Below are 26,819 nucleotides of genomic sequence, written 5' to 3'. Positions count from 1 at the left end.
TTTAATAACAATGTAATGTTTATTCCAGCATTTTCTGTTTTTATTCCATTCAGTACTTCAGTTCTGAAACACAATCTGATTTCACATTTCTGGTCGTAAGGTTTGCTGGAAATCTTTAACCTTGTCTGTTTCGGTTGCATGCTTTATTTGAATCATTGAACATGTTATTTGGATAAGCTTTCTTAATCTTTGTGTGTTTCCATTGAAGATGTCTTTCCATAAAACACATGCAGAAAGGAACATGAGGAGTTTACCTATTTTGCTGAAAACATTGTTCTTGCCTAATTAATGATCTCTTGAAGTGCTTCACGGTGACAGCAATTCCCCATAGGAGAAATTGGATAATTGGGAGTGAGTCATTTTGTAGAACTTGAAGATGTTAGATTTGAGGAAAAGTTTTGCCCAGTATTATTGTATTATTCCTCAAGCAACAAACACAAAATTTCAGCAGTTGGAAGAGAACATCTTATTAACATTTCCCAAGGCAAGTGTTCCTCTATAAAACATATAGACCAGATTAGATGGCTGCAAGCCAAAAAGCTGGGCAAGCCAGCTGTTCTACTACCAGAAAAACAAATAGACTGTTTCCCACCTTGATTTGTTTATGTGCTAAAGAAGTTGTGTCATTGTGAGTTGGTACTTCTCACTTAAGTCATGCCACAGTACTGGAACGCTCAGTAGGAACCTTGTTCTTCCTTAGTTATCTGAATAGGTGTCAAAACTTGAGAAAAAGGGCTGGGCACAAAGAAATCCTGACCAAAAACAGAAGCCAGTCTTCCATACTGCATTAAGCAAAAGTGAACCAGTTGTAAATAAAAACAGAAAATGCTCAATATGTTTATGAGGTCTGTCAGCATTTGTGGAGAAAGAAACAACAACAAACAGTTCAGATCAAGGACCTTTCTTCAGAACATCAAAGAAGCCTCAGGAAACAGAACAAAGCAGGCCAAGCCTTTTCATGTTTTTGGGACTATTCAACATGGATAAACAGCAATTTAGGAGTGGATCCTCATCTTAAAACATGAAATTCTGTCTGGGACCTGATATTCATAATTAATGTGGGGTAATGCAGACAGTACTGTCTGCTAAAGACTCTCTTATTCTAACAAAATGGAAATTGAGCCCTGTAATTACAGGAGTTGAATGTGAAAACCCTCATTCATGACCAGTGAGGTTCCTAATCACAAGTATAAAATTTCCCACTTATTGCCATAAATTCAAAGTCTACTTTGTGTTAAATACAAATAAAAATGATTGAAACAAAAGGTAACTTGTATTACTACCACTATAATAAGCATAGCACTACTTGTCTTTAAATCGGGATTTTGTTTTTGTTCTGAAGCCTTTTGCATCACAATCTAATCAGTTTAGTCAATGTTTATTATATGAGTATCTGAATATTTTAGGAACTTAGTGTATAAACATCTCATATACATTGGTAGTGGATGCTTCTATTTTTCACTATGCTTAGTGAGAGCTTTCATATCACCACGTTAGTCAATTAAAAAGCATTACCTTGACCACTGCAGTGAAAAAAAGAGAGACGGTCGCAGTGGCACATTGGATTCCTAATTTATGCTGAGTTATTTGATCTCAAGACAGCAATGCGTTATGACGTTAAAGTCATGAGTTCGGGAAAGAAAGAAAATAGCATGAGTTCTTATGGCCACTATTAGATAACTCATCTGTGTATGTGTCAGATCTGGCTAAGGACTGAATTAGGTTAAGCCATAAATTTAATTCTCACTGATAAAGTTTACACATGAACAAATGTTGCATGAATGCTGCTAGGAAATGCCGACATATGGTAGTGGACTAACAATCTGAAGATATGAGTTTAAATCACAACATGGCCACTGGAGAATTTAAAATCCAATTAACTAACTCTGGAATAATAAAACTGGTACTAGTAGTGGTGACCATGCAACTATGCAAAAACATCTGGTTCACTCCCATTCTTTTGGGAAACAAATCTGGCATCTTTTCCCAAACTGGCCTAAATGTGACTTAAGACTCATAGCAGTGTAGGTAACTCTTTGCCTGCTGAAATGGCTTAGAGAGCCATTCTCTTGTATCAAATTCCCATGAAATGTCTAGTCAGGTACATGGGATCACCTTCACCCGAAAGTTCATCTCCCAAATCACATAACATCCTGACTTAGAAATATACTACATTCACTGTCACTGGCTCAAAAGTCTTGAAATCTCTAGGAACAACACCGTGAATGTATCAACACCAGATGAACCATAGTCATTCAAAGCTGCTCACGACCGTCTTCGCAAAGGCATTTAGGGATGGCATTAAGTGCTGACCTTGCCAGTGTTGCCCACATCACATGAATGACTAAAAAAAACTTGGGGGGGGGGTATCAGATGGTGACTAGCATCCACGTCACTGAAACACAGCAAGGGAAAGACTCAATGCTTCAGCAGAGGAGGAAAACTGGCAGGCTAAATATTTTTGAAACTATAATTAGGCAGCAGCTGCTGCTCTCAAGTGGCATGCCAAGGGAAAGGGAATTGTATGTGGGCTCTTGCCAGAACACTGAAAAATTGGCATTTTTCTCCGATAGTTGACAAGTTAAGTTTTCCCGTATTAGTTAAACTGTCAAATAAATAAGCATAATACATTTGACAGCTTGTGAAAAATAATCCGAAGTAAAACACAGGAACACATTTGAGTTGTTGCATGTAACCTGGAGGACGCATTCGACAAAACTAGAAAAAGTAACTAAGTATTCTAAACTTTTTCATTTGATATAACCTTCAAATTTCAAGAGTAAAAATTCTGCAAAGCTATTTGGAAGTTGTAGTTGTGGTATGACTGAATGGCATCTAGTTCCAAGATAGTTCCTTAAGGCACAACGTGCAAGATGTTGTAGAGAACGAGGTTTGTTGGTCATTTGTATAATGGATTCATAGAATACTTGATATTTCTGTAGAAAAGCAAAAAAAAATAAAGTCAATTCTGTGAAGTCTATTATCACAAATGAACTAATTAGAAAATATCAGACACATTGTAGAATTAAAAATTTATAGGACAGCAGGAGGCCATTTGGCCCATTGCATCTATGCAGCACTAGTGAAATTGACAAAATGTTTACTTGAATACCATTTTTCAGACTAAGCCTATGCTTTTACACTTTTCCCTTTCAAACATCCCTTTTAAATGTGTTGATATCATTTATCACATGAGATAACATTAGTAAAATATAATCCAGAATCTATGCAATCTCTTAAGTTAAAAAAGACTATTTTAGCCTTTCACTTTGCTCTTCGAATATGAATTTAGAGTTTGTAGCTTTGAGGTTTATACATGCCCACTTTAGAGACACACGAAGTCTACAAGGATGAACTGAGGGGAGCAACACCAATTGGTGAGATGAAATCTTTGTTCAGTGGAAGAACCTAATTGGCCCAGCGTGTCCATTTTGACTCACTGCATGAACAGTTTGGGTGATCCCACTCTCTTGCACTTTACCATGACCCTGCAAGTTTTGTTTCTTTAAGTGTTCTTCCGACTTCGTTTTCAAAGCCACAACTGAAATCAACTCAACCATATTCTCATGCACTGCGTTTCAGATTCTAACCACTTGCTGCATTAATCAGTTTTTCCTCATGTTGCCTTTGCTTCTTTTGACAATCACTATAAATTGGTGTCGTCTCACTCTTGAGCCTTCTGGCAACAGAAACAATTCCTCTCAATCTGTACTACCTAAACCCCTCATGATTTTAAACACCTCTATGAAATCTCCTCTTGACCTTGTCTTCCCTAGGAAGAACAGTCTAGTTTCACCAACCCATCCATTTAACTGAAACCCTCAGCCTTGAAAACATTTTCAGTGAATCTTTTCTGCATCCTCCCTAAGCCTTGACATTCTCCGTAAGAGTGGTGTACAGAATTGGACAGATCAAAGCTTCCTTGGTTCTGTACTCCATTCCCTCTATTTCTAAAGCCCAGGATGCCAAACATTTTTTAAAAGCTTTTTCAATCTACCAATCACCTTCAATAATTCTACTGTCCGGAATTGTGCTCTGCATTTATATTGAATTCTTGGTTTTTCACACTAAAATGAATATTTAACACTTTTTTGCATTAAATTTCATTTGCCATATGTTCACCTATTCTATCAGTCAATACATTATCTTAAAATTTATTAACATTCTCCTTTGTATGCTTTGGAGATTTAACAGCCTACAGGAGGCAGTGTAAAACATTTGAAAAGTACAGTGGAAGATACTTTAACCATCAATTCTAAAGAAAATGGATGTGGAATTAAGTACCATTGCTATCCCCCAAGAGGTAGTATTAGACAAATTAATTGGGCTAAAGGCAGATAAGTCCTCTGGTCTTGGTAGTATGCATCCTGGAATCCTGAAAGAAATAGCTACAGAGATAACGGATTCATTGGTTATAATTTTCCAAAATTCCTTGGATTCTGGAAAAAGTTCCTGAGGATTGGAAAACTGCAAATGTGACAGCCGTATTCAAAAAAGAAGGGAGGCAAAAAGCAAGTAACTAAAGGCTGATATATCTAACATCTGATGATGGAAAAATATTGGAATCAATGGTTGAAAGGAGTAACAGCAGAATATTTGGAAAATCATAACCTAATCAATCAGAGTCAGCATGGCTTCATGAAAGGAAAATGCCTTCTCTGACTTGGGGGCAGCACGGTGGCTCAGTGGTTAGCACTGCTGCCTCACAGCACCAGGGACCCTGGTTCGATCCCACCCTTGGGCGACTGTATGTGTGGAGTTTGCATGTTCCCCCTGTGTCTGTGTGGGGTTTCTCTGGGTGTTCCAGTTTTCCCACACTCCAAATGGACTGGGCAGGCTAAACTGCCCTGGGTGGGTGGTCTTCAGAGGTTTGGTGCAGACTCTACGGGCCAATCAGCCTCTCCCTGCATTGTAGGGATTCTATGATTAATTTACTAGAGGTTTCTCGAGCAAGCCTCAACCACAGTAGACAGAAGGGGGTCCAGTAAATCTGTCATATTTGGACTTTCTGAAGGCTTTCAATAAGGTACCGCACAAAATGTTAAAACATAAGAGTAGATGATATTGGAGGGAGTATATTGACATAGATATAAAATTAGCTGATGGGCTGAAACTGTGAATGGGGAAAAGGGTTTATCTTTCCAGGCTGGTGACCCAAAACCAGTGAAGTTTCACAGGGATCGGTACTGGAACCACATCTGCTTACAATGTACATTAATGACTTGCAGGAAGGAAGTGAATGTACTGCAGCCAAATTTGCAGACAACACAAATATAGATGGAAAAGCAGGTTGAGAGAAGAATATAAACAATTTTCACAGAAATTGAAAGGTCAAGTAAGTGGGCAATGAGTTGACAAATACAGTATAATGTGGGAAATGAGAGGTTGTTCATTCTGGAAGAAAGAACAAAAAAACAAAATGTCACTTAAGTGGAGAAAAACTGCTAAAAGCTGTAACACAAATTGTCTTGAGCATGAAACACAGAAAGCTAGCACACAGGTGCAGCAGGCGATCAGGAAGGCTAATGGTATGTTGGCCCTTTTTTCAAGGGGGTTGGGGTACAAGGGTACGAAGTCTTACTGCAACAGTACAAGGTGCTGGTGAGACAACATCTGGAGAGCTGTGAGCAGTTTTGGACCCCTTATTTAAGAAGGGAAATAATTTCATTAGAGGTAGTTCAAAGAAGGTTCATTGGGATGCTCGCTGGCATGGGGGTGATTGTCACAGGATCAAAGAATAAACAGGTTGGGACTCTACTCACTGGAGTTTAGAAGAATGACAGGTGATCCCATTGAAACGTATCAGGTGTTGAAGGGGCTAGACGGCGTAAATGCTGAGAGAATATTTCCCCTCATGGGTGAGTCCAGGACCAGACGTCATGGTCTCAGAAATAAAGGGGCACCAATTAAAGACAGAGATGAGGAGGAACCCTCTGAAAGGGTTATGAGTCTTTGGAACTCCTTGCCTCAGAGAGCTGTGGGGGTCAAGTCCTAGACACAAATGGATTCTTGATCAGTAAGAAAATCAAGGAATACAGGAAAAGGGTAGAAAAATGGACATGGGGAATGTCACATGAGCCATGATCTTATTGAATGGTGGAGCAGGCTTGAGAAGCCATATGGTCTGCTCCTGGTCTTATGTCCTTGTCACCAGCAGTGCCTTTGCAAGATCCTCCAAATCAGATGGCAAGGAAGGAAGTCCAACAGCAGAGTCTTTCCACAGGCCAACTTGTCCAGCATTGAGGTGGTAATCATTCAATACCAGCTCTGTTGGATGGGACATGTCTGTCAAACACCTGACACCAGATTCCCAAAGCAACTGCTCTACTCTGAAAAGAAATGGAAAATGCTGGAGAAACTCAACTGGTCTTGCGGCGTCTATGGAGGGAGAAACACAGTTAATGTTTAGAGTCTGATATGACTCTTTGGAACTGGGTAATGTTGACAAAGAGCAGGAAGAGTGAGTGGAATGTATGGGTGCCAGAGTAAACAACAAAGGGAATATTAATGGTGGTAAAGCAGTGCTAGATATACAAAATAGATGTCAATAATAGGTGTGAAAAGGAGAAAATATGTCCACTCCGCTGAAAGCAGAGAAATCCAGAACAAAAAGTCAGACTAATGGCAACCATCTAACCACTGTTGATTATCATTAAAAAAAACACCAATTTGGCTCACTAATGCCCTTTAGAGAGGGAAATCTGCCAACCTTACCCGTGCTGGTCTATATGTGACTCCAGACCCACAGCAATGTGGTTGACTCCTAACTGCCATCTGCGCAACTAGTGATAAGCTACAAATGCTGGTAAAGCCAACAATACCCAAAACCCCTGAATAAATAATAACAAATGTTGCCACTAAATTTTTCACTGGTGCACACCTTCAACTGAATGTTTACCTTTTATGACTTATATTTGGCTCCTCCCCTCATTCAGTCAACATGGTTAAAGTTTAAGAGTTTTTGTGGCACAGTAAGTACAAATATTTGATTGCAAAAGTTATCAAAAGCTATTCATCTATGACTTCTGTTACGATGAATTCTGAAATCTGATTTCAGTATATATGATGCTATCCTCAGAATTAAAGGGCATAGCCTTTTTTCATTCTGCACATGAACCGATCTCTGTGTACAAAAAGGTGCCCCTAGAAGCCAATAGTTCAGATATTTATGATACATCTGACACTAACAAAGCCTGTTTACTTCCTGCATTCTACTCCTCCATTTAGGGTAGGTCAAGCACGACAGTATTCATCTGAGGAATTAAACTATTCGTCAAAAACTACTTTTTTAGCTTGGCCAAATCTAAATGGATATCATAAATAAATTATATCACAAAGGAAATTATTAGCATCAGCAGTGATGACGATACTCTCATTGTAAAGTCTCCGATATTCTTTTACGAGTTTATCATTGATGTAGAATAGTTATATCTAGAGTTTTATTTGAAGATTGTTAAAAATGTGCTTGTTTCACCAACCTCCAGTGCTAACTGTATAATTAAGGTATCATTCTACTGCGCTTACCTGCCACACATCAAAGGGTACTGCCTCAATCCAAGAGTCACAAAGTGGAATACTCTCATAGGTATTTAACAGAGCTTCCATTGTCCAAGGAGACACTGCACATTGTTTAAGCATCTGAAAAGCACACAAATTATACATCATTACATTTGCGTTGATCTGTTGAGCACTCTTAATTACTTCCTGTACCTACAGACCAACTTTTCTGTGGCTCATGTGTTAAAACACCTCGATCTCACTAGAGCATTACACTAATTCAGTTATTCTCAATTTAAATAATGCTTTTGTAAATTCTCCCTGCCAATGTGAACTACGTTGTATTTTCCTACACTGCACTCCGATCTGCCCAAATTTGTTGATTGTCATATAAATATTAGACCCAATGGTAGAATTACTAGAGTTGCTGGCATTATGACTTGAGGGCAAATTGTAGAAGTACGGTGATCCAATTGTAATTCATTCATCTGTGATAGTTGAATGAAGATTGGATTGTACACAGACTAAGCAACTCCCAGGTTTCCTTCCAGACCAATACTAAGTTAAATAATCTTAGTCAGTGAGGGAAAAGGAGTGTCACAAATTACCTCATTGGGCCCTGGGTAGAGAAGGCAAGTATCAGTGAAAATCTGACCAGACAATACTGACCAAAAATGTTTATGTATGGATATCAGATGAGGACTAGATTGGGCTCAGCTGTGTACATTAGGCTGTTGAATAATCTGCCTGTATTTCTAGAGGTTTACAGATTGAGTATAGCAACATTGAGAAGAAAGAACAGTGCAATCAGTCCACAGCAACAATAACGAGCAAGAGGCCAATGAGCTAGGCGCTTGCTGTAAAGCTGGTAAGGCTGGCAGAAAACAGAAAACTTGTACGGAAGGGTCCTTTTCAGATTGACAAATGTGACAGCTGGGATCTGCAGGAATCTTTTTACCATTTATATCAGTGCCTTAGATGAGAGGAGCCAAGGCATAGTAGCTGAATTTGCAGATGACAACAAGAAAGTTAGGGAAATATGCTTCAAAAAAAAAGTAATGAGTTTGCAAACAATATCGATAGGCTAGATGAGTGGGCAAAATTTGGGCAGATGGGAGTGCAGTGTAGGAAAATACAACGTAGTTCACATTGGCAGGGAGAATTTACAAAAGCATTATTTAAATTGAGAATAACTGAATTAGTGTAATGCTCTAGTGAGATCGAGGTGTTTTAACACATGAGCCACAGAAAAGTTGGTCTGTAGGTACAGGAAGTAATTAAGAAGACCAGTGGAATACTATCCTTCATTACAGGAGGAATTAAACATAAAAGGATGTTTTGCTTCAATTGTATCAAGCCTTGGTGAGACTACATCTCAAATACTGCGCACAATTTTGTTCTCCTTATGTGAGGAAGTATGTAAATACATTGCAGGCAGTTCAGTTTATTGGATTGATACCTGGAATGAGCAGGTTGCCTTATGAGCAAAGTTGTGATGGATTGGACTTGTTTAACACTAGAGTTCAGAAGAGCGAAGGGTAATCTAACTGAAGTATAAAAAATTCTGAATGGTTTTGACAAGGTAGAGATGGAAAAGACATTTCCTCTTGTAAGTGAGCCCAGAGCTAATGGGTGGCATTCTAAAACTAAAGGTCACCCTTTCAGAACAGAGATGAGGAGATTTTTGTCCCTTAGAACGCTGAGAGATTTTGGAGCTCTCTGCTTCAGAATGTAGAAGAGGCAGAGTCCTAGAATATTTTTAAAGTGGAGTTTGATAGCTTCTTAAATAAAGAGGGTAAGTGCTGGAGAAACTCAGCAGGTCTGGCAGCATTTGTGGACAGAGAAAAACAGAGTTAAAGTTTTGAGTTCCATGACTCTTCTTCAGAACTAGATTCCTGTTGGGAAAAGGAATCAAAGGATATGGGGGTTGATGGGAATGTGCAATTCTTAACACCAACAAAAACACTAACATCATTTTAGTGAATGGCCAAGCAGGCTGAAGTGGAAAAATAGCCCATTTCTACACCCAGTTTGTAAGTTCATAGAAACCTTTAGGAGAATAGGGGAGGGAAAAGAAAATCACAAAAGGAAGAGCTTCACTATAATATTTTACAAGCAATCACACCAATATTTCAGCACTAATCAAATACCATGGGGCTAGTTATAACATTTAGCTTACCAGACACAAAATTCGTGGGATTCTAAACAACATCAGTTTTAAACGCTACTTAATATTATTCTGGGCAGTGTGTAAAACTAAAGTCACCCTTGGTCTTGCTAGTTTGCTGATAGCTACATTAAAACCTGTGAGACAGTAAGAACTGCTGATGCTGGAGTCTGTGATAACACAATGTGGAGCTGCAGGTACAGCGCAGGCCAGGCAGCATCAGAGGAGCAGGAAAGAAGAGTCCCGACCTGTAACATTAGCTTTCCTGTTCCTCTGATGCTACCTGGCCTGCTGTGTTCCTCCAGCTCCACCCTGTGTTATTACATTAAAACCTGTATCTCCTGTGCATGGTTACTTCTCAGTCTAGAAACTGTTTAACAGCTTCATGACACAGCTCTGCTCACATTGGCATTCACATCATATATTGATTGCAAAGTCAGATTACCTTAGGGTCAACTGGACCTGCACCATGATTCAACAGAGCTACGACAATTCGCTCAGGATGCTGTTCCAGATGATCTTCGACAGCCTGTAAAATGCAGTCCATTGGCGTGTAGCCAGCACAGTTCTCGACATTTACAGAGGCGCCATGCAGCAGCAAAAGATCTACAATATCGGGATGCCCATTCCCACAGGCATTGTGGAGTGGTGTGTGATTTTTTTTCCCAGCAGTTTTCACATTGGCTCCACAATTAATCAGCATTTTACAGACTCTGTAATATCTGCCAAAAGTCTCAGGCTTGTCAGCGTATGAGCAGGCAGTATTTAGTGCAGTTTCACCTTCTCGGTTCTTCTTGTGATTGTAGGCACAATAGTTCAGGTAAAGGTCCACGTGTTTGTCTAAGCCATGTTTTGCAGCTATGTGAAGTGGCGTATTCTCTCTGTCTTTGGTCTGCAGATTAACTCTGGCGTTATGTTCCAGCAGGAGTTTAGCACACCTGAAATGCACATCGAGAATTAGATCATCCATATCATAAGCATTTCCACAATCTTTGGCATGCTCTTTTACTGTTCCTGATGTCGGTATTGAATCATATAATCATACTGTACAGAAGAAATCCCTTTGACCTATTGAGTCTGCACTGACAAAAACATCTCTAAATCTACACTATTGCTATCTTCCAGTGCTTAGCCCATAGTCTTGAATGTTATGGCATTTCAAATGTTCATCCAAGTACTTTTAACCCTTTTATCCACCTCTCCCAGGCAGCGCATTCCAGATTCCCACCACCCACTGGCTGAAAAATGTTTTCCTGAAACCCTCAAAAAAATTCACACATATTTATACTTCTCTAGCTCTGATTTTCAGGGGAAGAATAAGGGGACAGTATTAAAAATATTCATGATCATTAATGTTATTTATTTCATTTGATATTTACAATATTTTTCTCTTCATTCACAAGATGGAGGAGTTATGTTTATTGTTTATCCCTGATTGCCCCAAAAGCTTGTTAGGCCATTTCAGAGGACAGTTCAGAATCAAATACTGACCTGAAGTCACAGAGCAGGCAAGGGCAGAAATTTTCTTCCCTAAAAGGACAATAGTGAACTACCTAGTATCAGTTTCACAGTCGTCATTACTATTGCTAGCTTTTTATTCCCAATTTATTTAATTCACAGAGTCTTCAGTTACAGTAGTGGGATTTGAACTACAAACAATCACACAAATTAGGATAATAAAGTGTGAGGCTGGATGAACACAGCAGGCCCAGCAGCATCTCAGGAGCACAAAAGCTGACGTTTCGGGCCTAGACCCTCACAAATTAGGAGAAAGAGCAATCCCTCTAATCTGCTCCACCATTCAACATGATCATGGTTGATCTCGCTGTGGCCTCAAATCCATATTCCTGCATACCCCCATTGAACTTTGACCCCAGTCAATACTGTGTTGAGCTGGAGGAATACAGCAGGTCAGGCAGCATCAGAGGAGCAGGAGAGTTGACATTTCGTGTCGGGACCATTCATCAGGAAGTGTCTTGGTGAAGGGTCCCGACCCAAAATGTCAACTCTCCTGCTCCTCTGATGCTCCCTGACCAGCTGTTTTCTTCCAGCTCCACGCTGTATTGACTCAAACTCCAGCATCTGCAGTTCTTGCTATCTCCAACCTTTGACTCCAGCTTGTCAAGAATATATCCACCTTTGCTTTAAAAGCATCCAGTGACCCTGCCTCCACCAGTTTCTGAGGAAAAAGGTTTCAAAGATTCTTGACCTTCTCAGAGAAATAAAAACTTCTCCTTGCCTTTATCTTATATGGGAGACAGCTTATTTTTAAACTGCGTCCCCTGTAATAGTCACGTCTCTGATCATTAGTACAGGCCCCTCATTCAGTAACATGGAAGGAGGTGCCATTTCATCTATGCGCTCATTGTACAACTTCCAACTTAAATTTATTTTAAAAAATCTGAAATAAGAACACTTGACAAAGACAATTCACCTTCAAAAGTTAAATTTTTGTCAGTTGCCCAAAGTTGGGTACATTGCAATTCACTAAATTAGGGTACATAAGGAACAGCGATTAGGACAGTGACTAAAACAATGTGGAGAATAACAGCATTGGACCGTCTCATTTGTGACAGCATTACCAATCACTGATCACAGTACAGTTCAAGATAATAAAATGTGAGGCTGGATGAACACAGCAGGCCCAGCAGCATCTCAGGAGCACAAAAGCTGACGTTTCGGGCCTAGACCCTTCATCAGAGAGGGGGATGGGGTGAGGGTTCTGGAATAAATAGGGAGAGAGGGGAAGGCGGACCGAAGATGGAGAGAAAAGAAGATAGGTGGAGAGAGTATAGGTGGGGAGGTAGGGAGGGGATAGGTCAGTCCAGGGAAGACGGACAGGTCAAGGAGGTGGGATGAGGTTAGTAGGTAGGAGATGGGGGTGCGGCTTGGGGTGGGAGGAAGGGATGGGTGAGAGGAAGAACAGGTTAGGGAGGCAGAGACAGGTTGGACTGGTTTTGGGATGCAGTGGGTGGAGGGGAAGAGCTGGGCTGGTTGTGTGGCGCAGTGGGGGGAGGGGGCGAACTGGGCTGGTTTAGGGATGCGGTGGGGGAAGGGGAGATTTTGAAACTGGTGAAGTCCACATTGATAACATTAGGCTGCAGGGTTCCCAGGCGGAATATGAGTTGCTGTTCCTGCAACCTTCAGGTGGCATCATTGTGGCACTGCAGGAGGCCCATGATGGACATGTCATCTAAAGAATGGGAGGGGGAGTGGAAATGGTTTGCGACTGGGAGGTGCAGTTGTTTGTTGCGAACTGAGCAGAGGTGTTCTGCAAAGCGGTCCCAAGCCTCCGCTTGGTTTCCCCAATGTAGAGGAAGCCACACCGGGTACAGTGGATGCAGTATACCACATTGGCAGATGTGCAGGTGAACCTCTGCTTAATGTGGAATGTCATCTTGGGGCCTGGGATAGGGGTGAGGGAGGAGGTGTGGGGGCAAGTGTAGCATTTCCTGCGGTTGCAGGGGAAGGTGCCGGGTGTGGTGGGGTTGGAGGGCGGTGTGGAGCGAACAAGTCACGGAGAGCGTGGTCTCTCCGGAAAGCAGACAGGGGTGGGGATGGAAAAATGTCTTGGCTGGTGGGGTCGGATTGTAGATGGCGTAAGTGTCCGAGGATGATGCGTTGTATCCGGAGGTTGGTGGGATGGTGTGTGAGAACGAGGGGGATCCTCTTTGGGCGGTTGTGGCGGGGGCGGGGTGTGAGGGATGTGTTGCGGGAAATGCGGGAGACGCGGTCAAGGGCGTTCTCGATCACTGTGGGGGGAAAGTTGCGGTCCTTGAAGTACTTGGACATCTGGGATGTGCGGGAGTGGAATGTCTTATCGTGGGAGCAGATGCGGCGGAGGCGGAGGAATTGGGAATAGGGGATGGAATTTTTGCAGGAGGGTGGGTGGGAGGAGGTGTATTCTAGGTAGCTGTGGGAGTCGGTGGGCTTGAAATGGACATCAGTTACAAGCATGATGCCACCCGAAGGTTGCAGGAACAGCAACTCATATTCCGCCTGGGAACCCTGCAGCCTAATGGTATCAATGTGGACTTCACCAGTTTCAAAATCTCCCCTTCCCCCACCGCATCCCTAAACCAGCCCAGTTCGTCCCCTCCCCCCACTGCACCACACAACCAGCCCAGCTCTTCCCCTCCACCCACTGCATCCCAAAACCAGTCCAACCTGTCTCTGCCTCCCTAACCTGTTCTTCCTCTCACCCATCCCTTCCTCCCACCCCAAGCCGCACCCCCATCTACCGACTAACCTCATCCCACCTCCTTGACCTGTCCGTCTTTCCTGGACTGACCTATCCCCTCCCTACCTCCCCACCTATACCCTCTCCACCTATCTTCTTTTCTCTCCATCTTCGGTCTGCCTCCCCCTCTCTCCCTATTTATCCCAGAACCCTCACCCCACCCCCCTCTCTGATGAAGGGTCTAGGCCCGAAACGTCAGCTTTTGTGCTCCCGAGATGCTGCTGGGCCTGCTGTGTTCATCCAGCCTCACATTTTATTATCTTGGATTCTCCAGCATCTGCAGTTCCCACTATCTCTGATACCACAGTACAGTTCAAGTTTATTCTACATCCAATCTGAACTCTATGCTCAAAGTAAGGTGAAAAATAAGCAGTTAAAGAGATACCAGTGTCAGCTTGACGTAGCAACAATATCCTTACTTCTGTGATACACAACTCCAGTCTGGCACTTGCGTGCAGCACTAAAGGATGATCTCATCATTGTAAATGCCATCTACTGAATGGGAGGCCTATGACTGCTCAGGTAGTGTATAAGTTCCTCTAGCACTTTTCAATGGAAAGGCAGGTAGTCCCTGCAGTGACACAACAAGGTTCCTCCTCAACCACCAAAAGAAAATTGATCATTTGTCTCATTTGCAAGACCTTGGTCAATGGAAATTTGTTCCATGTTTAAATACTAATCATCAGTGACTGTACTTTAACAATAATTCATTAGCTGCAAGGCATATTGGGATGTCCTGACAATACAATGCACTTCAACGAAACAGAACTATTGTTCTTGCTACCAGATTGACTTTATAGCCAGACATGAAATAATATGGAACAGCAATCTGGGTGATTTGCACATCTACATCTTCTTCCTCACTTTTCCAAGGAATATCTTCATTCTATCTTTCTTTGTACTCAAGCTGCTCTGGTTAAGATCAGGATATGGAGTATGAGGAAGCATTAGGAAAAGTGCACTCTACTATTTAATGACAACATTCGTGCAACAGTAGTGCACATTTTGATATATACAGGTTTATTTTAAAGATATAAACTTGGACTTACGTTTATATTCTCAATAAACATACAGTTAAAGGGTTAGTATCATCTCTCTTTCTTGGTTTCCTAATATTGGAATATATATATATATATAGATAGACACATAATGCTGTGCATTTCTCTAATGTCCTGAGTTCTAAATTTAAGCATAGAGAAAAAGAATACTTTGCACTCGAGATCAGCTTCAGCATAACTATGTGTAATCACAAAAGATACTTACAGAAAGGTCTGGGGACTGTTGCACAGGTGCAAAGGAGCATACCCTTCTTCAGAGATTGCATTGGGATTAGCACCAATATTGAGCAAAAGTTGGGAGCATTCAGTGTGTCCATTGGCACAGGCAGTATGCAAGGCAGTTGCTCCTCCAGGGGCAGCATTTACATCAGCACCATGTCCTAACAGGTGCTTCACACAAGCTGTGTGCCCTCGCTCTGCAGTGATATGAAGTGCAGACGTCTGCTTCTGTTTGGAGATGAGTGACCAAAGACCTGCAATACAAAAATAGATCATAGGTCAGTTAAAATGCTTTGCAAAACATATCTGGTGAGGTCTCAAAACAACCGTGGAACACAGCAACTTTATTTAATTGGCCATGAGTAAAAAATGTGTTTGACTAAGAGGTCTCCTGAATGTACACAGCAAACTTAAGTCTACATTAATTAGTAAAACTTCACAACATAAATTTATTCTAGGTTTAGTATGCTGACTACAAAGTGGAATTAAATTTGAAAAGGTCCTGCAAATGTAATTACAACAGGAATTCAATTTTAATGTTCTCAGGATTGTAAATATGGTAGAAATCATACAACTTATTGACTCTTTCTCTATTCTAGGGTGGCATTGGTCAAAAAATCCACTTTCCTGCACCTCAGAGTTTTTTTCTCTCAGTAATAAACTGAAACTTGATCTTCATTAGTAAGAACAGATGTTTTCTAAAAAAAACACCCACTCACTCAGCTTTTAACTCCAGTCAAATTCTGTGTGCAATCTAATCAGGTGAGAAAGAAGACTTATGTTAATAATGCACCTTCCACAACCATTGAACAACTTCTGAAATGTAGTCAGCTCTGTTAATGTAGGGAAACATGGCAACAAAAGTTGTTCATTCCAAGTTCCTGCATTGAGATAAATGACCAGTTAATCTGGTTTTTGTTTGGTTGAGGGACGTACGTTAGTGAATCTTAGAATAATCTAGCACAGAGGAATTTGTTGTTGCCCATCTTGTCTACACCAGCCCTTTCAAAGAGCAACATTTTTAAAACACCACTTTGTTATTCTTTCTCTGCAGTTTTCTCTTTCAGATATTTAACTAGCAATGAAAGTAGGAGAACTTCCTTTCTCTTCTTCAACTCATGAGAAGGCAGACAAAGCCAAAAAAGGCACAATCTCCAATACAATGCACTCAGGCAACAGTCTGTATTATTTGCACCAGTCCCCAAAGTAAGACATTATCTATGCCGTTGATTGTGGCATGGATGCTACAACTAAGCCAAGGTTGGCTATTATGGTTGCTGGCTTTGAAACTAAAACTCATTACATTATTAACTTTGTTATATTCCAGAAACCTAGCTTGGCAGGGACAGAACTCAAAACAATCTTCATAACCTCTTCAAAGCACTTATTTACAAAGTTCCACATTACAAACATCCACTTTCTATCTCAAACAATTGTAGTTTCAATTGGGTTATATCTACTGGGGTAAATGTGAATCCCCAATTAAAGCACCATTTGAGTGCAATTGAACACAATTAATATAAAACTAACATTTATCTCAATTACATGAAAGCCTAAAATAACATTTATCCTTGTTTCTTTTGTCCCAGACCTGTATCTATATGCATAATGCCCAATCATACAAAACTCCAGCAGTGGCATTCAACATTTGAACCCTTTAACTGCAGCAAAATGTGAAAAAAGTTTGAAATTATAAACCCAATCAAAGCCTCGATCTCGTCCTCCCGACATGACCATTCTTTTCTGCCAGCACATTGTCAAAAATAAGCATCCAGTACTTCCCATTTGAATATCTACTGTTCATTGATATGATTAATGTGAATGACACTATTGTCAGTAATAGCCAAGCAATTTTAATGAAAATTAGGAAGGTGCTCTTCATTACTTTCTAAAGTCTGTCTCCCTGCATTTACAATACACTCTTTCCCTTAACATGTTGAAAATTGTAAAAATATGGAAGAATAAATGTTTTTAAAAAAATACAATAAGGTAGGTAAGAAAAAGCTATTTCCCTCTGGCAGCGGGATTTCAGAAGAGTGGACATATCCTTAAATTAGACCCGTACCAATTAGCAGAGAAATTCTGAAGCCTTTGTTTGCACACAAAAACTATGGAAATCCAGAACTCATTTTCCTAATACCATATAGAACTATTCCCTTTCCAATAAGATAGATGCTGGGTCAATTAGAAATTTGAAAACTGATCATTTTTTAACAGGCATTTTTAGATGAGGATATTTCTTTTTGAACAAGCAAGGAGGATTTGATTCTGCGAACTGAAGTGGAAATGAAGTATCAGAGGGATAACATTTAGGAAACATTGATCATATTATCATAGGGGTTAGGTTAGGTATGAAAAAGAACAAGGAGGAATTCACAGTAAAAATAATTAGCAGAAAGCCAACTTCAAGTGGTCGGAGCAGATCCGGACCAGTTAATTTGGAATCAAATATTGGCAGGCAACTGAACAACAGGTTACCTTTAAGTTGGGTCCAGTCAACATACACTTCCATAGGGAGAAAGGTAGGGTAAACAAAGTGAAACTTATTTGGATAACAAAACAGAATGCAATTAAGCCAAAAAAATGCAAATGACCAATGAAAAGGAAGGAGGAAGAGCACATAGAGAAAATGAGAAGAGACTGGCATCAAATATAAAAAGGAATTCAAAAGTCTATCGTAGGCTTATGAATTGAAAAAGGGTGATAAAAGTAACAATAGATTCAATCAGGTTGTGAAAAGGGCTTTGTGCACAGAGGCAGTAAAGGTTCTAAGTAAGCATTTAAAGCTGCTTTTGCCAAGCAAGGAGATGTGAACAAAGTTGTAGTGAAAAGAACATAATTAAGTAACTGGAAGGGCCAAACAATGCTAAGAGGTGTTATCAGAAATATTTGATTGTGCCTAAAGCAGCAAAGACCTGCAAACTGGACTAGATTCATCCAAAGGTACCTCAGGAAGTAATGGTGGAAATTGCATTGTGACTGGCCACATTACACCAACCTCTTTGGAATTCAGAGGTAGTGACAGATAAATGACAATTGTAAATGTTACAACCCTGTTCAAGAATAATCTTAGCAATGATATAGCAGTCAATTTAATCTTTGATGGGAAGGGTATTTGAGGCAACAATCTAGAATAAAATTAATTTATCTACATTTGTCCGAATAATTTAAGGCAGAGCCGGCAAGGATTTGCAAAGGGAAAATTGTGTTTAAGTAATTTGGTTCAGGTTTTTGGTGTGGTAGCAGAGGATTTCTTAGGCTAATAAAGTTGATGTTACATAAAAGTGCTTCCAAAAGCCATTTGATAATTGCCACATCAGCAAAGATGAAGCCCATAAATAAAAGATAAGTGGATACAAAGTTAGTTCAGTGAAGGAAAACACAAGTGATGAATGGGTGTTTACCAGACTAGATGGTATACACTAGGATTCCTAGGGATCAGTATTGGAACCAATGCTTTTCTTGATCTATATTTATGAACATGACATGAGTGTGCAAGATAATAAAATGTGAGGCTGGATGAACACAGCAGGCCAAGCAGCATCCCAGGAGCACAAAAGCTGACGTTTCGGGCCTAGACCCTTCATCAGAGAGGACATTGATGACTGTATCGGCGCCGCCTCTTGCTCCCCAGAGGAGCTCGAACAGTTCATCCACTTCACCAACACCTTCCACCCCAACCTTCAGTTCACCTGGGCCATCTCCAGCACATCCCTCACCTTCCTGGACCTCTCAAAGCTCTCTGATGAAGGGTCTAGGCCCGAAACGTCAGCTTTTGTGCTCCTGGGATGCTGCTTGGCCTGCTGTGTTCATCCAGCTCCACACTTTGTTATCTTGGATTCTGCAGCATCTGCAGTTCCCATTATCACATGAGTGTGCAAGACAGGATTTCATAATTTGCAGGGGAAACAAAGCATGAAAGTTTTGTGAACAGTATTGAGGACAGTGATGGATTTCAAAACAAAAATTGTGCCTTTTTGTTTTTCTGTATTTTTGATTCTGGATAGAAGTGAGAAAAGAGATAACACGGTGTAGAGCTGGATGAACACAGCAGGAATTTCTGAAGAAGGGTCTAGACCAAAAATAATGAAATGTGAGGCTGGATGAACACAGCAGGCCCAGCAGCATCTCAGGAGCACAAAAGCTGACGTTTCGGGCCTAGACCCTTCATCAGAGAGGGGGATGGGGTGAGGGTTCTGGAATAAATAGGGAGAGAGGGGGAGGCGGACCGAAGATGGAAAGAAAAGAAGATAGGTGGAGAGGAGAGTATAGGTGGGGAGGTAGGGAGGGGATAGGTCAGTCCAGGGAAGACGGACAGATCAAGGAGGTAGGATGAGGTTAGTAGGTAGGAGATGGAGGTGCGGCTTGGGGTGGGAGGAAGGGATGGGTGAGAGGAAGAACAGGTTAGGGAGGTAGAGACAGGTTGGACTGGTTTTGGGATGCAGTGGCTGGAGGGGAAGAGCTGGGCTGCCTGTGTGGTGCAGTGGGGGGAGGGGACAAACTGGGCTGGTTTTGGGATGCAGTGGGAGAAGGGGAGATTTTGAAGCTGGTGAAGTCCACATTGATAACATTGGGCTGCAGGGTTCTCAAGCGGAATATGATTTGCTGTTCCTGCAACCTTCGGGTGGCATCATTGTGGCACTGCAGGAGGCCCATGATGGACATGTCATCTAAAGAATGGGAGGGGGAGTGGAAATGGTTCGCGACTGGGAGGTGCAGTTGTTTATTGCGAACCGAGCGGAGGTGTTCTGCAAAGCGGTCCCCAAGCCTCTGCTTGGTTTCCCCAATGTACAGGAAGCCACACGGGGTACAGTGGATACAGTATACCACATTGGCAGATGTGCAGGTGAACCTCTGCTTAATGTGGAAAGTCATCTTGGGGCCTGGGATAGGGGTGAGGGAGGAGGTGTGGGGGCAAGTGTAGCATTTCCTGCGGTTGCAGGGGAAGGTGCCGGGTGTGGTGGGGTTGGAGGGCGGTGTGGAGCAAACAAGGGAGTCACGGAGAGAGTGGTCACTCCAGAAAGCAGACAGGGGTGGGGATGGAAAAATGTCTTGGGTGGTGGGGTTGGATTGTAGATGGCGGAAGTGTCGGAGGATGATGCGTTGTATCCGGAGGTTGGTGGGGTGGTGTGTGAGAACGAGGAGGATCCTCTTTGGGCGGCTGTGGCGGGGACGGGGTGTGAGTGATGTGTTGCGGGAAATGCGGGAGACGCGGTCAAGGGCGTTCACGACCACTGTGGGGGGAAAGTTGCAGTCCTTGAAGAACTTGGACATCTGGGATGTGCGGGAGTGGAATGCCTCATCGTGGGAGCAGATGCAGCGGAGGTGGAGGAATTGGGAATAGGGGATGGAATTTTTGCAGGAGGGTGGGTGGGAGGAGGTGTATCCTAGGTAGCTGTGGGAGTCGGTGGGATTGAAATGGACATCAGTTACAAGCTGGTTGCCTGAGATGGAGACTGAGAGGTCCAGGAAGGTGCAGGATGTGCTGGAGATAGCCCAGGTGAACTGAAGGTTGGGGTGGAAGGTGTTGGTGAAGTGGATGAACTGTTCGAGCTCCTCTGGGGAGCAAGAGGCGGCGCCGATACAGTGATGAACTGTTGCAAGAATGTCAGCTTTACTGCTCCTCTGATGCTGCTTGGCCTGCTGTGTTCATCAAGCTTCACACCTCGTTATCTCAGATTCTCCAGCATCGGCAGTTCCTACAATCTCTGTAGAAATAGGATAAGGGCTATTTTATAAACCAAGGAATATTAAAGGAGAAAAAAAAGCAAGTAATCTGCCACTCATTGTAAATAATGTTTACATGGCTGCTTGTTAAGCTGTAGTGGAAGCCTCATCTGCAAACAAGTGAGAACCTAGGGTTGATTACAAATGGAGCTTTGGCTGGCAACAAGTAGCTGATTGTCCTGCAGATTAGTGACCAGTTATCGATAAAAGAGGCCTTATCTCTGCCACCAAGTATGTGACTGGCTGCCAGGTATTTGAACATCTTGAGGGTGTGAACAAATTAGTCAGAAACCATTGGATCTCTGGACAAGAATGAACTGGTTTTGCTCTGCAGTAAAAAGCATCTCAAGCCTGAAGATAGCCAGTTTATTTCCCTTTACCAGTTGCTATAAGCTGTAACTTCTAATTTATAAGTCAACAATCTTCATCACTGAGAACTAGTCATCTTGTGTGTTCTGCAAACAAGCAAAAATACCTACAGAAGGGCGGCTGGGAAGCAATCTTTTAAAATAAACTTTTAAAAATCTTTAACTTTTGTGATGACACCAGGAATAGTGGGGCTTGATTTTTAGACTTCTACACCAGTGAGCCTTAACAAGAAGTGTGAAGTGATACATTTTGTTCCGGATAAGAAAGTAAGAGAGTGGAAAATAAAAACATACAATTCTAAAGAGGTTCAGGACCAGAAGGATATGGGGTATATATGCAAAAATCACCAAAGGTTGTGAAAACAGTTAATATGATATAATTGATCATGGGCTTTATAAATAGAAGCATAATAGAGAGTGCAAAAACAAGGAAATTTTGTCAGACCTTTATAAACTCTGGTTTTGCCTTTGGAGCCTTGTGTCTAATTTTGGGCAACGCTCTTTGGGAAGAAAAGGAAATCATTAGAAATGGTGCAGAAAAGATCTAAAGGAGTGGGATAACAGACTTCAGACGTGACAATGGATTAGAAATGCTAGGCATTTCTCCTTAAAGAAGAAAGTGTGGGGACATTTGATTGCAATGTTCAGAATCATAAGGCATTTAGACAGTGTAGATTTGGAGAAACTGTTCCTATCAGTGGAAGAACCAAGAACCAAAGTCACTGCTTTTAAAGAAATAGGCAAAAGAACCAGAAGCAACAAGTGGAAAAGCTCATTTATGCAGCAAGTGGTTGAGATCTTTGAATGCATTTCCTGATGCTTGGGTGGAGAACAAGAGTTTCTTAAGTAGCAGATGATATTGTCACTTAAAAAAATGTGTAATGAGAGAGTAATGCAGTCAACTTTCATCAGTCATGCGCATAAATATTTTAGGGAGCTAATGAAATTGCAGTAGAAAGGGAAGCAAGAAAATTGACAAGAAGTGCAGGATCACCCAGAAGTCTGAAAGAAAATAAGCTAATTGACAAAAATGTTAACATCATCTTGCATATTAAAACCAACAGCTGAATTGTTTGCAGGCAGGTTAATTAGAGAAAGCAACATACTGCAGGGCAAGGCCTGTTTCTTAAACAAACAATAATAGAACTGGAGACAAAAAAATCTGCAGGTGCGAGAATCCAAGGTAGACAAACAAGAGCATGGAAGAACACAGCAGGCCAAGCATCTGGAAGAAAGGAGAAGTCAATGCTTTGGGTATTACTCTTCTTCAGGACTGATGTTGGAGTGGGGAGGGAGGCGGAGGGTAACAGAATGGTTGTGATAGGTGGACACCAGTAGTGGGTACAACCTGGTTAGTTGATGGGAGGAATGAATCTGATTGGTAGTTAGGAGGGAGCGTCATTTGGTAGAATGGGAAGGGGGAAGTGGGCCTGGAAAGTTGGCCTGGGGAATGGGTGGGAACATTATTTGAAATTAGAAAACTTAATGTTGAGTCCTCCAGACTACAGGGTGCCCAGGCGGAATATTTGAAATTAGAGAACTCAACATTGAGTCCTTCTGCACCTGTCAAGGCCTGTCCCTATCCTTTGAATGGACTCTATAATAAAAATAGTTCCAAAGAAACTTTTCTACAGTCCCAATATAGGAACAGGCTAACAGGAAACTAGAGATCTAATGAATACAATTTTCAATAATAGGCTATCTCAATATAATCTATTGTGGTAATAAATTAGTAAAAATGTAAACAGCAGTTGCTTGGTTATCTCTAGAGTAATTTATTTGTGCCTGGCACAACAATCATTCTAAGTGCCTGATGTCATTACCAGCACGGATTAACATTTCAAAGGTGTAAGAAACTAGATAGGAATAGTCTATCATTAAAGTATTAAAGTCAAATGATAGTCGGCTGCATTCTCAAGAAGCTAAAAAATTTCTTAGGAGCAGGAAAGCTGAAATGTCAGCCTTCCTACTGCTATGATGCTGCTTGGCCTGCTGTGTTCATCCAGCTCTACAGCTTGTTATCTCGGATTCTCCAGCATCTGCAGTTCCTATTATCTCTAAAAAATTTCTTGTGTTTTGTCTCCCTCTGTACCAATACCAAGACAAACGAACCTCATTTTTCTGCACCAGCTACTGGAAAATAAAACACTGAATTTAAAAGTTAGACTGAGAAATATAATGAACAGAAGTGCCTGCTGTTTGACACAGCTCTACTTCCATCCTATTCCTGCTTCATCAAAAGCAAATAATATTCCTGGTGGCAGAGTGAGAGGTTTTTTGATGTGGCATATATTAAGAGGGACCTGAGTTTGTACAAGTTCCTTTTTAACGAAGTGTTAGGTACAACTGCAACTTTTAGAACAAAATGCAAGTAGCGTATCCTTAATTCAATTACAATAATTGATAATTTAAAAAAATACAAATGGAGTGGTGAATAGTATATCCTCTGTCTATCTGAGTGGGAGGAACTTGGGAGCAAGGGAAAATAGCAGAAAAGGAAAAATAAACAGCTTCTGAAGCAACAAGAGGCACTGGACACAAGTACAGTGAAGAAAGATGGAGAGTGCGTTGTCCCAATCAGTGCAGAGTAGGGGCCAGAAAGTATAGGTTCAAGTCCTGATGAAGGATGTAAATCCGAAACGTCAACTTTCCAAGATAACAAGGTGTGGGGCTGGATGAACACGGCAGGCCAAGCAGCATCTTAGGAGCATGAAAGCTGACGGTTCAGGCTGAGACCCTTCATCAGAGATGGGGGAAGGGAAGAGGGTTCTGAAATAAATAGGGAGAGAGGGGGAGGCAGATCGAAGATGGATGGAGGAGAAAATAGGTAGACAGGAGACAGACAAGTTAAAGAGGTGGGGATGGAGCCAGTAGAGGTGAGTGTAAGTGGGGAGGTAGGGAGGAGATAGGTCAGTCCGGGGAGGGTGGAAACGTCAAGGTAATGGGATGAGGTTAGTAGTAGCAAATGGTAGTGCGGCTTGAGGTGGGAGGAAGGGATAGGTGAGAGGAAGAACAGGTTAGGGAGGCGGGAATGAGCTGGGCTGGTTTTGGGAATGCGGTGGGGGGAGGGGAGATTTTTGAAGCTTGTGAAATCCTGTTCCTCTGATGCTGCCCGATCTGCTGCGTTCCTCCACTTCCACACTATATTGACCTTGACTCTAGCATCTGCGGTCCTTGCTATCTCCAGATTCAAGTCCCACCTGCCCCACCTCAGAAATATGTCATAACATGTCTGAGTAATCAGTTAAAACTAATTTTTTAGAACATATCTCTCTTCTTAGTGGGAGGTTACGGGGAGGCAGCGGTTTATCACCAGACTATTAATCCAGCTAATATAACTATCCATAAACTAAAACTATTTTAATCCAGAAACTCAGCTAATGTTCTGGGTTCAAATCCTGCCATGGCAGTTGGTGGAATTTGATTTAAATAAAGAATCTGGAATTAAGGGTCTAACGCTGACCACGAATCCATTGCTGATTGTTGGCGAAAAACGCAGCTAGTTCACTGATACCCTTCGGGGAAGGAAATCTTACCCGGTCTGGTCTAGATGTGACTCCAGACCAACAGCAAGGTGGTTGACACAACTGCACTCTGGGCAATACACAGCCATAATCATTAATGGGAAAGAAGATTTTAATCCATCGCATAAAACTTTCCCACTGAGGTCAGGCTTGAACTATCTTACGCTGGCACCATCCAGGAATATTAGGGTAGAATCTGGATTCATACCTAGCTCAGCCGACCAGCTGAGCTCATGGCTGACTGTCTGTATAGTCGCGTTGGCCGCCTCTTTGCTCTTGAAGACGGCTCGGATCTTGTCCAGATCCCCATTGCACAAAGCGTCACGGACAGCAGAATCGCTGGAGAGCTGTGGCAACGTTCTCGATTCCCTGAATACACTTTGACTGAGAGCAGCAGTTTGCCTGTTTCTGGGAGACCTGTTCAAAGCTCTCCTTTCATTCTCCAACTCTCTCCGTAACCCTAACGAACGGAGTGTCGAAGGGGTGAAAGTAAATGTGTCCCTGAACATGGTGGACCATGCACTTGCCGTTAGAGTTTTTCTTTACTGAAGGTTGGAACAGATTCTGTGCAGCTGCTCCCGGGTTCGCTAAAACCGATATTGAGTCATGAGTTGAAATAATTTTCTAACAGGATCACAAGACCAAATATCCAGGGGCCGCTGAGGTGAGATATCTGGTAGTGTGTGCAGCTGGGATATAAACAGATCCAAGACCGAAGCTGTAAATATTAGAGCCAGTTCTTGCACTTAGCTTGGAATACAGTAATGTAGTTTGACTGAAATACAGGCATCAGGAAAGTAAGTGCTCCCATAGGAATGCCGACTTGTACACTACCAGCTAAAACGTTATTTACTCGAGGTTTAATGTGATAGTAATACCATTGAATGTCAGGGGTAATTTAATGGTAGATGTAAAAATATCCTTTGCTTTTAGCATTTCCAGCCATTTTCTGGCCTGAACCACACACACCACAAAAAGGAAACGTTTTGGTATTAATACAGTATGGTTTACAACCGCGAGTGTGAACTAAAAACAGAAGTACAAACCCCCTGATAATCTTCAGTCATATTCTCTAACAATCCCTCACTCGCAAATTCTCTGGGCAAAATGTTAGTAATGCTTGATTACATAGTGACTCACTGCAACACGATTTAATGTTAACAGTTATTTGGTGATGCTTACAACAGTATTGCCTTTTGCCAGACAAGAAAGCCCAATGTTAAAAAAATCATTTGGAGATATTGACTTTGCTGAACAGACCAGCATTCATTGTCCTCTTCAAGGTCTCTTTGGTTCATATACTGTTCATGAGCCAGAAAAATGCATGAAAAACCTTCACAAAGTACTGTCAGATTGCTAGTTGTTGAAAGGTAAATCCATCAATGGATTAGGATTTGTGTTACACATCATTACGCCAATGAAATGACAGCAGTGTTTTCTTTTCTTCACTCGTGGGAGGGGAACATGGTTAGCTGGCCAGCATTTATTACCTGTCGCTAGTTGTCCTTTGGAAAGTGGCAGTGAGCTGACTTCTTAAACCGCAGCAGGTTGACCCATAATGTCATTAGGACGGGAATTCCAGGATTTTGATTCAGCAACAGTGAAGGCTTGGAGGGAAATTTGCAGGTTGTAGTGTTCCTAATTATCTGCTACCCTTGTCCTTCCAGATGGAAGTGGTAGTGGGTTTGGAGGATGCTGTCTAAGGATCTTTGGTGAATTTCTACGAATTTCTGCAATCCTCATTGTCAATAGTAAAGACACCAGCGATTAGCATCAATGGTGGGGCGAGTGGACACTTGTTGATACAGTGCTAGTTAAGTGGGCAGAGTGGTGTCCAGCTTCTTGGGCTTGTTAGAGCTGCACTCAACCTGACAAGTGGGGAGTAATCCACCACACTCCTAAATTGTGCCTCGGAGATCGACAGGCTTTGGGGAGTCTAGTTGAGTCTCTGATCAATGGCAACGCCCAGGATGTTGGTAGTGGGGTTTTAGTGATAGTAATATCATTGAATGTCAGGGG

At 41.8% G+C, this 26,819-nt stretch overlaps 1 protein-coding gene across 1 annotated transcript; it reads right to left on the bottom strand.

The window, feature by feature from the left end:
* On the bottom strand, positions 1-25,336 carry asb16 (ankyrin repeat and SOCS box containing 16). Its single transcript, XM_048560788.1, has 5 exons — positions 25,009-25,336; positions 15,168-15,435; positions 10,110-10,602; positions 7,525-7,638; positions 1-2,936 (listed from the first exon to the last, which is right to left on the bottom strand). The coding sequence occupies exons 1-5, from the start codon at positions 25,307-25,309 to the stop codon at positions 2,751-2,753; spliced, it is 1,362 nt and encodes a 453-aa protein (XP_048416745.1). The 5' UTR covers positions 25,310-25,336; the 3' UTR covers positions 1-2,750.
* Between the last annotated feature and the right edge of the window lie 1,483 nt (positions 25,337-26,819).

This window comes from Stegostoma tigrinum, chromosome 31 (assembly GCF_030684315.1).
Source record: "Stegostoma tigrinum isolate sSteTig4 chromosome 31, sSteTig4.hap1, whole genome shotgun sequence".
Classification (NCBI taxonomy): domain Eukaryota; kingdom Metazoa; phylum Chordata; class Chondrichthyes; order Orectolobiformes; family Stegostomatidae; genus Stegostoma; species Stegostoma tigrinum.
The sequence above is the reverse complement of the archived record's forward strand: the minus strand, read 5'-3'. Positions and strand labels throughout refer to the sequence as shown.

Excerpts from the sequence above, each read along its gene's own strand:
- asb16 (XM_048560788.1), bottom strand. The coding sequence starts at position 25,309 with ATGTTCAGGGACACATTTACTTTCACCCCTTCGACACTCCGTTCGTTA. Across the intron at positions 15,436-25,008 it reads CAGCTGGTCGGCTGAGCTAG|GTCTTTGGTCACTCATCTCC; the intron begins GTATGAATCCAG and ends TTTGTATTGCAG. Across the intron at positions 10,603-15,167 it reads AACAGTCCCCAGACCTTTCT|GTGTGCTAAACTCCTGCTGG; the intron begins GTAAGTATCTTT and ends TGTGCATTTCAG.